The following is a 12,520-nucleotide window of genomic DNA, read 5'->3' as shown; positions in this document are numbered from 1 at the left end:
TTAAAATTTTTACATATGGTTTATAAAAAATAATAAATAGACTCTCGCACGTAGGACCCTATTTCCAGCATCGAGCAAGGTGTGTTCCTCCACCTCCCCTCGCTTCCATGATACAAAAAGAAAAGAGCGAAAACTGATGAGACCCCTTAAACCAGGGTCGAGATGGGCTAAACCCCTTTGTTTTTTCCCCTAGTAATATACTTGATTTGCTCATAGAACCTCATTTCGTAAAATGATGATGCTTTTCAAAAGGGGAGTCGATTATTATATTTTTTATATAAAAAATTTAATAATAGATTTGTTTCAATTATTAAAGTTTAAATTAACAACTTTATGCAATTCTCTCATAAATTTTCAGTTCACCATCAAATGTAAAAATATGATATAAAAAAAAATTATATAGAAATACACAATATCTAAAAGGATTGTAAGCATTGTGACATATTTTAGGATATAGAAGGTAAATCCTTGGACCAGCTCAATTTCTTTTGAGTGGGCCAATTACATTGTGGGTCTCAGCGTGAGCCCATTGAAATATCTAATCATTTGTTTCGCTCTTCTCATAATTTCATGACGTGGACTTCACCCATGGTTCACCGCAATAGAGCTGGAGCCCACAAAAGCAGATTGAAAAATCCAGTCAGCCGCCAAATCCTTCCTAAAGAGGGAAACGAAGAACGATTTTTGTAATTTTGAAGGGTTTCGTTTTCCTTTCTGCTTCCAGAAGCCGTTTATTGGATTCTCTATTCGAGTTTCTCTTACAAAGATCCGAACTTGCAGAGACTTGGAGCCGATCTCGGGTTATAAAGAAAAATGGCAGATGAAGGATTGGCCTCACATAGAAGGGATCCCATCAAGTCAGCAGGCATGTGAATTTATTATACATGTCTTAATCTTCTTCAGGCATTTCTGGAACTTTTTCCTCCTCTTAATTCACAGAGTCCTGTTTTTATTTTTTCAAATTTAAAACGTCGCTGAAGAAACAGTTAAAAACCAGAAGGAATCATGAGTTTGTTGGAATCAACTTACAGATTCGACCAGATAGAGCCTCTCATGTCAGCTCCTGAGCAAAGCTTGCTTTTGAATGAGCAAATTTTTAACTGGGCGCACTATTCTGATAGAGTTAGTTTTTATGCAAGAAAAACAACCACTGTCAATTTGGGAGGGAAATGGTTAGTTTGATTTGCTGAAGTCTCTAACATACCTATTTTGTGTTCAAGTGCCAAGTGCAAATCCTCTGTGTCTATCTTCCATACGGTACGGTATACTGTTGATGTGACTACAGTTTCGCAATTAACGGATTGTCTGCATATTGTGTGATTCATGGTTATGAAAGTACAAAGCCAGTTGATACATCAATCTAAGTGTGCAACTTTGACAAGCCTGGTCATATGCCTCCTAATAGTGAACTTGTTTAACTGATGCTATCTTCAAAACTGTAGGAATAATAAGGAGGCCCACCTGAATTGGTGGGGTGCTGATATGTGAATTTTTGTATTCCATGATCTTTTTAGAAGTGCTTTACAATGTTCAATCTGTTATGTTTTAGCCGTTTGCATTCTAGATAATTATGTAAACAATGTCTATTCATGTTTCCAGTTGGTAACATGGCTGCGAGTAGGCGGAGACAGTATGCAGTTAATGTTGGAAAAGAACGAAGAGAAGCCTTGATGCGCACCAAGCGCTTATGCAGAGAAGGGCTTGGTAGTGAAGAAGATCAAGATATGAACCTTGATGAAAAACAGTCAGCGTTGGATGCTCAAACTTCTCAAACTGTTGAGGAATTGAAATGTGTAATTCTCCTTCAGTAAGTCTTTATCTGTTTTTTCCTTGTATATGCTGTTGCTGGGAATTATCTAATGGTACATCAGCTTGCTTCAGAAAGTTTTCACATGATATCTGCATGTTTTCTTCTTCTTAATCTTTGTGGGATAATGTTGTTTCTCACCCTGGCTATTGACATTATCTGTTTCGAGTGACTGCTGTTTACAAAACAAGGTTGTGAGTCTTGTAACCAGCAGTTTTCTCATTTATGCTGCTATTGTTCTTTAATGCAAGGAAAGTAGTCATGTGCAACATAGACATTCTGTTATTGACTGAACTAGTGACCTTACTTTTTAAAATTCAGTGTGCATCCTCGGTTGCTTCTCCAAGAATGTTGAAGCACAATATCATAGTCTGATTATTCTTTTGCATTCTAGCAGGAATGATATTTCATGGATAGCTATGTAGTTTTAACCCAGTAATAATTATACACAGTCACTTATGTAGGATTTTATCTAATTCAGGGAGAGTCAGTCAGCATTCTGATATCCTTCTTTTATTAAAGTAGCCTGTGATGTGATTTATATGGTGCATATAAGGTCATTCTGGTTTATACTTACTGTTATTGTGCTATTGATTCTCATACTTGCTGACGTTGTTTATCTTATCATACTATCAACCTGCTTTGGAGAAAGTTTGTATTGCCATTCTTGTGTAAGGGACAGTGAAAATTCTTTGCTAATCCTAATATGTGACATTTGCTTGTACTGCATGGTCTATATGTACTTTGTGTGCTTTCTTTTTGGCAAAGGCCACTTTTCTTTTCTGATTTTTTTTTTGAAACATTTAGGGGGAAGGGTTCTGGTCAAAAGAAAGTGGAAGTACTTCGTGACTTAAGACGCATATTATCAAGATCTGAGGTGCCTCCGGTTGAAGCAGCAGTTAAAGCCGGAGTAGTTCCCCTTCTTGTTGAGTGTCTTTCTTTTGGATCCCCAGATGAACAGGTTAATAGATTTTCACAATTGTATCTATTTTTTTTAAATGTTATTCTCTTGTTTTTCCATGTATCTTTTGGTTAATTTCTTTTTCCTTGGTTGATGTTGTTTTACCAGTCATCTCTTTAATTATCTTTGCATGTGACGATATTTTAATTAATTTTATTTGTACCTGTGTGGCATTGTGGGAGGTTTTTGAGGTTGGAAGTTAATGGAGACTAAGTGTTTAGTGTTTATCAATTTAGCAATATACTTTAGTTTATCTAAGAACTTCTTATTTGATGTGTAGTGACTTGTGACAATATAAATATATGTATATATATATGTTTAATGCAGACCAAGTGTTTGACTCCCCTGACTTTTAGTGTTTGTAGATTTGGCGGTTTACTTTAGTTGATCTAAAAACTTCTTCTGGAATGTGGATATGCTCTTTGGTGTTAAGATAAGAACCACTGTAAACACCATACATGATATATTATTTTCTGTGTGGGAGCTTTATATTGAAGTCAGAGATCAAATGCTAAGTACAAATCTATGTTTTCTATAATATGTTGGTTAGTAAAAAGGGAGGGGAAAAATCAGCTTAAATGCTTGGCCTTGCTAAGATGGATTGACATGTGAATGATATATAGTCGGATGGTCTTATGGTGTTTTCATATATTGATTATGTGAGATATGGGATATTTTGCGAGGAATCTCATCCTACTGTTTATTTTTCTTTTAGATTCTTGAGGCAGCCTGGTGCCTTACAAACATTGCAGCTGGTAAAGCAGAGCAAACTAAAGCTTTGTTGCCTGCATTACCTTTGCTTATAGCTCATCTTGGAGGTATTTGTTCTTTTTTGCTTAACTCTTCAGTTTGAAGGCCCTGTGGGTGCTCTGGAATCACAACTTATGCAAGTTTTGCTGATTAAAGTTTGATTTCACATTTTTTTTTCTGTCAATTCAGTGGCCGAATTAGATTGATTTGTGTCTTTTATTATTAGGTTGGCTTCCCTACTTTCTGTTTGGGCATGTAGTTAGAACATTTAAAACATTCATTTGCCAACTAAACTCTTTCAGAATCTAATTATATTATTTAAACAAAATAAAAACATACTTTATTACTATTATTTTAATGAAAACTTATTTTTTCAGAATACCGTCAAGTTGCTTTTCCAAGAGTATGATATACTTGAAACAGCATATCATATGCTTTGTAAAATATTCAATACCATTGAATGAAGGATAAACTGTGAAGAAATTTGTCATTTAGTGGTAGGAGTACTTATAGGAGCTTAGGCAAAATACTCGTCTTGAAAAATGGTTAGTCAATGCTTTAACTAAAACTATTTTGTTTTATTTCTCTTTCTTTCTCTTGCTACTTGATGTGGGGTCTTATCAAGTATTTGACTTCTGTATCAATCTTGTAAATATTGGCAGAGAAGAGTTCCACTCTTGTTGCAGAGCAATCTGCATGGGCTTTGGGTAATGTTGCAGGTGAAGGTGTGGAACTGAGGAATATTTTATTAGCACAGGGAGCCTTACCACCTCTTGCACGAATGATGCAATCAAATAAAGGTTCAACTGCCAGAACTGCTGCTTGGGCTTTGTCAAACCTAATTAAGGTAAGATACATTTGAATTGTGAAAAATATTGAAACTGAATAGGAGAAAGAGAGAAATTGAGAAGAGAAGAAAGGGAGGAGTGAAGAACATTAATTTCAGTCTCCTTTGTTGAATTTTTGAAAAAGAGAAATACTTCACTAATTGTTGTAATTTGAGTACAATGATTCTCTATTTATAATAGAGGAAATAAGTAGAATCCAATTACAATAAAACTACCCTCGTCTCAGTTACACCCTAAATATTACACTTAAAGATAAATTCTAACACAATTATAGAAGCCTAACATAATAAAACACCTCTAACCGAGACTCTTTTCTCTTTAATGAGACCTACTTCCGCGAGACTCCTTGTAGATTCCACCATATTAATTTTGGCTCTATGAGACTTTTTGCTGTGAGAGTCATGTAAAACACTTTCATGTTTGTTTTTCACCCCCGTAAGCTGAAGTTTATAACTTTAGCTTGCAATAAAAAATTATTGGTCTTCAATCTTCATTGGCTAAATTTTTTTCGTAGATGTCAATTCTTTATCTTATGTTCTCCCCTTTTCTAGAATATTACCTTTTTCATGTTGAATTTTTGAAAAAAAAGAAATACTTCACTAACTTGTTGTAAATTGAATACAATGAGCCTCTATTTATAGTAGAGGAAACAAGTAGAATCCAATTACAATTAAACTACCCTTTGTCCCGGTTACACCTAAAGTCTATTACTTAAAATAAATCCTAACACAATTAAACAACTTAACATAAATAGAAGCCTAACATAACAAAGCCACTTTAACCGAGATATTTCTATGAGACTTCCTTTCATGAGGCTCCTCTTAGTCACCATATTTATTTTGGCTCTATAAGACATCTTGCTGCAAGAGTCATATAAGATACTTTCATATTTGTTCTTCAACACTCCCCCTTCAAACTAAAGTTTAAATTCTTGGTCTTCAATCTTTATTGGCTAAATTTTTTTCATAGATGTTAATTCTTCATCTTATTTCTCCCATTTTCTTGAATATTACCTCTTTTCGTGTACTCCTTCTTCAACTTCTCCCCCTCAAGACGGGGATAAAAAAGAGATAGAGACCCAACTTGGATAAAACACTAGATGGGAGAAGGAAACTACTCATAGCCATATAACAAAGCTCCTTACACCAATTAAAATGGTCATAGTTTGAAACACACTTCGCTCAATTTCAAAGGCGAAAAAACGGCCCAACTTTAGGGCATAATAAAAAGACTTTACTTTTTAAGGGTAGCTCAAACACAAATCATCTCTTGAGTAAAGAATAAAAAACTTGACTCAAGTTGGATATTGGGCATACTTTTATACTTTTTAGGTAGTGAGTTTAGGCATTACTCTGAAGTGATAAAAACACAAGATGGTAAACTGAAGAAATGCTAGAGGAAAACAACTTTAATTGGAAGGAGGTGACTATGCAACACTTATACTTCCAAATGAATCTAAAATATGACATTTTCAAAAACAAAATCTAAGGGAGACTATAATGGTAGAACTGAAATAATTTAAAAAATTTTGACCAAATATGATTTTGGGGTTGACCATAATTTTTCGCAGATGACAATGCGGAAGATACGCAACCGAGTAACAAAAATAAAAAAAATAAAAAAAAACATCAAAGCGGGATATCGATACTTTGAATGAATGATTAAGACTGACTAAAAATCTCTAATTAGAAGAGAAATTTGTTTAAAAACTAGGACTTTAGGAGAAAAAGAAACACAAATCACATCAACGTATGGAGAGATAATAGGAGAGAAAATAGGAAAATGAGAGATTTTTAGTAGAACTGATATTTAGTACTTCTGATATTGATATCTCCCGTAATATAACTCATAATAAAAAACGGTTTGTTGATCAAGAAACTAAACTCTAAGAGCTTTAATTTGATACCTAATTTGACATAAAAAGATTCGTTCTTGAATCTTTTATGACCGTTTGATTTGCTTCATTTTGTAGCATGACCTTGCCCGTTTCCGATGAAAATATCTCCTTACATATAGATTAGATTGACATGAAAGTTACTCCTTTTGAAACTAGACTTCAATATCTTTCATTCAAGTATATTTTCCGTCATGAAATATACCTCTTTAGAGAGAAAGAATCCAAAAGATTTCAGACTCTACATTCTGGTCGAACTGAGTGCTCTTTCTTCTTTGGCCAACATGATCATTGACTCTTTTGATATTGATATCTCCCTCTAGAAAACTCAGATTGAGAATTTGTTTGATAGATTAGAAAATAGACTTACAAATATTTCTTTTGATATATAATTCTCCTTATAAAATATTGTTCTTGATGGCATAAATGCCTCGAAAATTGAAGATTTCTGTTATTGCTTGAACTTCTCTTGTTGGCTGACCTTTGCTGCTTCAAATATCAATTTCTTTTTGTAAAAAACTCTGATTGCCAAAAATTCTTCTCGAGTTGGAAAGTAGACTAAAAAAATATTGTTGTCAATATATAATTTGCAATATGAAAAGTTTAGTATGGAGGTGCAAACACCAAGGAAAAAATGGGCACTGAGATAGGAAAAAAAGAAAAAGGTAGAATATGAAACAAAAAAAGGATCACACTATCTGTATGGGTTGACCAAGTCAACTCACAAAACCCGCTCTAATACCATGTTGAATTTCTAAAAAAGAGAAATACTACACTAACTTGTTGTAATTTAAGTACAATGAGCCTCTATTTATAATAAAGAAAAAAAGTAGAATCTAATTATAATTAAACTACCCTTGTCTTACTTACATCGAAAGTCTAGCACTTAAAATCCTAATACAATTAAACAACTTAACATAAATATAAGCCTAACATAACTAAAACACCTTTAATCGAGACTCTTCTATGAAACCTCCTTCCATAATACTCATCTTAGACTCTACCATATTAATTCTGGCTCTATGAAACTTCTTGCTATGAGAGTGATGTAAGACACTTTCATACTTGTTCTTCAACAAATTGAATTTCATTGTACGTGGATGTAGCATTACTATGATGATGCTTGGGCTTGTCAAACCTAATTAAGGTCAGATATGTTGAATTGAATTTCATTGTACATGGATGTAACATTACTAAGATGATGACTTGGTTGTTTGTGCAAATTTTTTATTTATACCTACCACTCTTCTTAACAAGGTTTCTCCTATCAGTTCTGTCACTAACATTCTTTCATTAAATCATTACTGTTGAACTTTTGGAGTGTAGTAAGCAGCTTGCTAAGTAATGTTGCCAAAAATGGAGTTATGGGGGGAGCACGTGACATCATTTTCCTTTGCTAGGTTATGTTCAAAGCAACTATGTTATGGTTCTAACAAAATTGTCATACTTTTTATTCTCTAATTTGACCAGAAAATTTTACTCAGAACTAGGTTCATAAATCTTTCTGCACAAGCTTCAATTTTTGACATTTTTCTTAGGATTTCTTGATCCTGATGGACTGTAAAACAGAGAGCTTCTAATAGAATTTTCTCAGAGACTCCTAAATTTCTGTTTTCTGTTATTATGATGGTCCAATTGCAATTTTCTTGCATCTCAAAATAAGTGCTTTTTAACAAAATCAGCTCTGGTCTGAGCATAATTGTGGAAAGTTGTTATATGATGACATTGCTAGAATGTTCTACTGGGATGTGCAGCCCATTAGTGGTCCATGGTCTTCTTTTTCCTGTGGGAGTTTTTTTAATAGGAAAAAAGAAATATTACCTAAGTCCATATACTCGTAGGTGCACCCAATTTTCATTTTTACTATCAAAATTGAATTTAATGACTTAAAACTTGATTTTTCTTATTCTACCATTTATTAATTATCCTATGCATTCATATTTATGTTATTTTGATATTTTTATTAATTTTTAATGATAAAATGGAGATAATGACATTGTTGTAAATATGATGATGTAAATGGCATTCCTGTATATAAAGTTAACTATATAAAGAAGAAAAGTTAGGTGCACCCAGCCTTGGTCCAGCCTCTTTTTCCACTTTTTAGTAAGTATATATTCTCCTAATTTTGGTGGTACACTGAAAAGCCTGAATAGTTGTACTATTTTCATTGTCCTGTTGATTGGAAACATTTGATGCTTGTCTGTACTTCATCTGTTACATAGTATACTCCACCTGCCATAGTTGTAGTCTCTTCCAATGGTTCATGCTATCTCTTCTTTCCTTTCCCCATATGGCATAATATATCCTCTGCTGATTTTGAATGTGTTGTATTTTACTCTGTAGGGACCTGAACCGAAAGCTGCAAACCAACTGATCAGGATTGAAGGTGCACTGGATGCAATAGTTCGACATTTGAGAAATGTGTAAGTGTTTCTCAGTTTTTTTCTTTGATCAAAATTTGTGGAAAAAGGATTTCTTGGGTTTGTATTGATGATTTTAAAATAGAGAAAATTCTACCTTTGTAAGAAGCACATGATTCTGGTGAGCCAATCAATAATGTCTTTTTCAGCTTGCTAATTCTCTCTGACTAATGCTTGGATATCTCAGTGTGGAGATATTTGGATCACAGTCTATCTGTCTCTGTCATTTCAAGTGAAATAAGTTAGTAGAGTACTTTCAGAGCTTCCACTTGAGATCAGTTCCACTCAGTATTATGGCTGTCTTTGTCCTGGTAGAAGGATAAGCTTTAATTACTGAAGTTGTTTCAGGGATGAGGAGTTGGCTACTGAGGTAGCATGGGTCGTGGTCTATCTGTCAGCTCTGTCAAATACTGCTTCTGATTTGCTGGTAAAAAGTGAATGTGTTCAGCTGCTTGTTGAAAGGCTAGAAACGTCATCCAGTTTGCAATTGCTCATTCCGGTAAAACATCCAATCTCATGTACATGTATTTATTCGTCTTTGTTCATATTGTAAATCCTACTACTACTCTACAAGTATGCATTCAGGCCAAAACTTTCAATCGGCAGTTGGTATTGTGGCAGTCCAACCATTTGAGGGATATCTTCTGACATTCAATGGTCCCAGAATATTGACTAGACGATTTATCATATCCAAAGTGAATTACCGAAATTTTTCCCCAATAGGCTTAGTAATTCATAGGCATCCTGAAGAAGGGTTTCTACTTAACTATATCCTGATTTCTGGTTCTTAAGGATGTCCCATTCATTCAGCTGTTTCACTGAGTATTATCTGATATTTTTCTTTCTGCATTCTGTTTATCCAAGATGCTACGGAGTTTAGGTAATCTTGTAGCTGGTGACGGTCGAGTAACATCCGATATTCTTGTTCCTGGACATGGTATCACTGGTATGACCATTTTCTTAGTTGTACAAGGATCTGGCACAATTTCTGCACTGATTTCAATTCTTAATTAAAATTTATTGATGCTTAAAATTTCAGAAAGCATCATATTGGCACTGATAAAATGTCTGAAAAGTGAACATCGAGTCTTGAAGAAGGTAATTTTTTCTGTCTACTATGATCATACATTGTATCTTTGTTGTCAAACTTACTGAAAAACTTTTTTTTAAAATTGGTGTAGGAATCTGCTTGGGTTCTGTCTAACATTGCAGCCGGATCCCTGGCCCACAAGCAGTTGGTTTATTCTAGCAATGCTACTCAAGTACTGTTGCGTCTTCTTTCTACAGCACCATTTGACATTAAAAAGGAAGTAGCATATGCCTTAGGAAATCTCTGTGTTGCTCCCACAGAAGGTGCCAGGCCTCCAGATGTAATTTTGGAACACCTGAGCTCAATTGTGCGCAAGGGATGCCTTCATGGGTTCATAAGTATGGTCAAGTCTCCTGATATTGAGGCAGCAAGACTTGGACTTCAGTTTTTGGAACTGGTAAGTGAAATCTGTTATGATGCCTTATTGTTGGATATTGTTCTTGATTCACTTGATGGAGTTTCTCTTTGATATTGGAGCTATGATTCTATTATATCATTTGTGAATGTTTCTTTTCTTTTTTGTTATGATGCCTTTTGTTTTTTGGATATTATTCTTGACCACTTCATAGAATTTGTCTTTGATATTGAAGCTACGATTCTATTGGGTATTATTCTTGGTTCACTTGATGGAATTTCTCTTTGATGGAGCTATGGTTCTGTTCTGTCATTTGTGATTCTTTTCTCTTCTTTTATTTTTTTGTTTCCTTCTGTTTTTCCTGATGAATAAAATTGATTTTTAAGAGATTCGTAACCCTGTGTCTACCATGTTTGTAATCTCCTCTATTTAAAAATGGACCATAAATGCTGGTTTTAGCAGGAAATAAATATGCTCGAGACAGGAAAATAACCCAAACATGACATTGTGACACCAAAGTTCTTAGCCTCTGTTAAAAGATCTCATGGGGATAACTTTGCTGTACAACCATCAGCTGAGCCTATATTGAAGGTGTCATGGGGAAACGTTGGATGGTGTGGTTTTATCCTTTCAAAGAGATTTTGAGTCTCGTAGGTCATATCTTTGGCCACTCTTTGTTGGTGGCATTGTTCTGGTGGTAGGATAAGTTGTTTGGCTTCTTTTCTATTAATGGTTAGGATTTTGCTAAGTTCTTTGGGAGGACTTCAATGGTTTAGCAATTAGTAATTTATATTTCATGTTTTAGTTATAAATAAGTGGAATAAAATCGACTCTCTTGAAAAAGTAGCTACTTGAAAGAGGTGAAATTTATGTATTTAAAGGAGTGGCTTCCTAAAAAACCTCTTTGCACGACCTTTTTGCTGTACAAAGAGACCAAAGGGTGGAGTTAAACATGCCTTCTGAGATCTAAATTCTCTCCAAGCATTTATGCATTACCTTTTTTGACAAAATATATCGAACTTGGTAATGTATTGAACTGAATAACGAATTAAAATGATTTATATGTACAGCGGAGTGTCACTATATTAGGTAACTACTTAATCTTGGAAATACAAATCAGATTCAAATCAAAATCCAATCTAATCTAATCCCTACAAATCAGGAATTACAATCACTAGAGAAAGTCAAATATTCACACCTGTACACGAACTGTATTTTCCTACATGCTGCACATGTTGTATTCACAGTTATATTCTGACTGTATTTTCTCACATATTATACATGATGTATTCACAGCTATACATGGACTGTATTTTCCGACACTTTTCTTTGGGGGTTTTATGAAGTTTTATTTGTCTAAAAGGTCACGTATTTCTAGCATGAAATTAAACTGTGTATGCAGGTCATGAGAGGACTTCCAAATGGGGAGGGTGTAAAGCTTGTGGAGGACGATGATGGGATCGATGCAATGGAAAGATTCCAGTTTCATGAGAATGACGAACTGAGGCTTATGGCAAATGGTTTAGTTGACAAATACTTTGGGGAGGATTATGGGCTTGAATAGCACCAAGCAGCATGACCTGGAGTGTGTATGAAGATCTCCTTTATCAACATCCATGTATACATGATGAAAAAAAAAAAAAGGATAAACGGCAAGAAATGTCACGCATGTGTTTATTAGTGTATTTTGTATACCAACTTTTCAATAGGATGCTGTATAAATTGAAGAGCAGTGTTTCCTTCTGTTAATCACCTATATTTTCTTCCAGAAAGATTTAATTGAACAGAAAGAGCCTCATGTTTGTCCCAAATTAAAAGGAAAACAAGACATCCAACTGGAAAAAAGACAAGGAAAGCAGTACATATGTAATCTCCTCATGGAGTGGGAATTACGACCTTTTTTTATTTTTTTATCCAAAAGAGATTTCATTAGAGGTTACAAAGGACCGTGGCCCTAGCCCAATTTGGAAAGGCCTTGCAAAGAACCTGGTTTGCTTGTGGAGGAAGAAGAAGAGTGAGTGCCAACTTCAGTGCAATTATTTCTCCTTCACTAAATGTGTTCTTTTGGAGAGGGATGACTGCCAAAAGGAGAACTTACCTTCCCAATTTCTAATAATAACTCCACCTCTAGCACAATTTGTATATTTATTAATGTGTGATCCATCAAAATTTGCTTAAAGGTACCCTTGAGCCCAGGGTTTCCAGAATATCTGGCTTCAGTCAACTAATGGTTTATCATAAATTCTGACTTTCCACCCCTTATAGTACAGCTTGGTTTGGGTCGAAGACGGCGAGGAGGATTTTGAAATTGACAATGTCCTTTTGTTTGATCCAGAATACTCCTCATAATGATCCTTGGACTTTTGGACTCTGCATCCAAGAATCTTCGGTA

At 34.6% G+C, this 12,520-nt stretch overlaps 1 protein-coding gene across 1 annotated transcript; it reads left to right on the top strand.

The window, feature by feature from the left end:
* Positions 1-677: 677 nt before the first annotated feature.
* LOC137966075 (importin subunit alpha-9) lies at positions 678-11,872 on the top strand. Its single transcript, XM_068812547.1, has 11 exons — positions 678-865; positions 1,600-1,807; positions 2,615-2,768; positions 3,484-3,586; positions 4,181-4,365; positions 8,607-8,686; positions 9,032-9,182; positions 9,548-9,629; positions 9,723-9,781; positions 9,865-10,170; positions 11,531-11,872. The coding sequence occupies exons 1-11, from the start codon at positions 814-816 to the stop codon at positions 11,690-11,692; spliced, it is 1,542 nt and encodes a 513-aa protein (XP_068668648.1). The 5' UTR covers positions 678-813; the 3' UTR covers positions 11,693-11,872.
* Positions 11,873-12,520: the final 648 nt, after the last annotated feature.

Source organism: Aristolochia californica, unplaced genomic scaffold, assembly GCF_029961685.1.
Source record: "Aristolochia californica isolate CCGP_79_NKW_82.1479 unplaced genomic scaffold, dmAriCali1.0.hap1 SCAF_5, whole genome shotgun sequence".
NCBI classification, from domain to species: Eukaryota; Viridiplantae; Streptophyta; class Magnoliopsida; order Piperales; family Aristolochiaceae; genus Aristolochia; species Aristolochia californica.
This window is presented reverse-complemented; position numbering and strand designations above follow the sequence as displayed.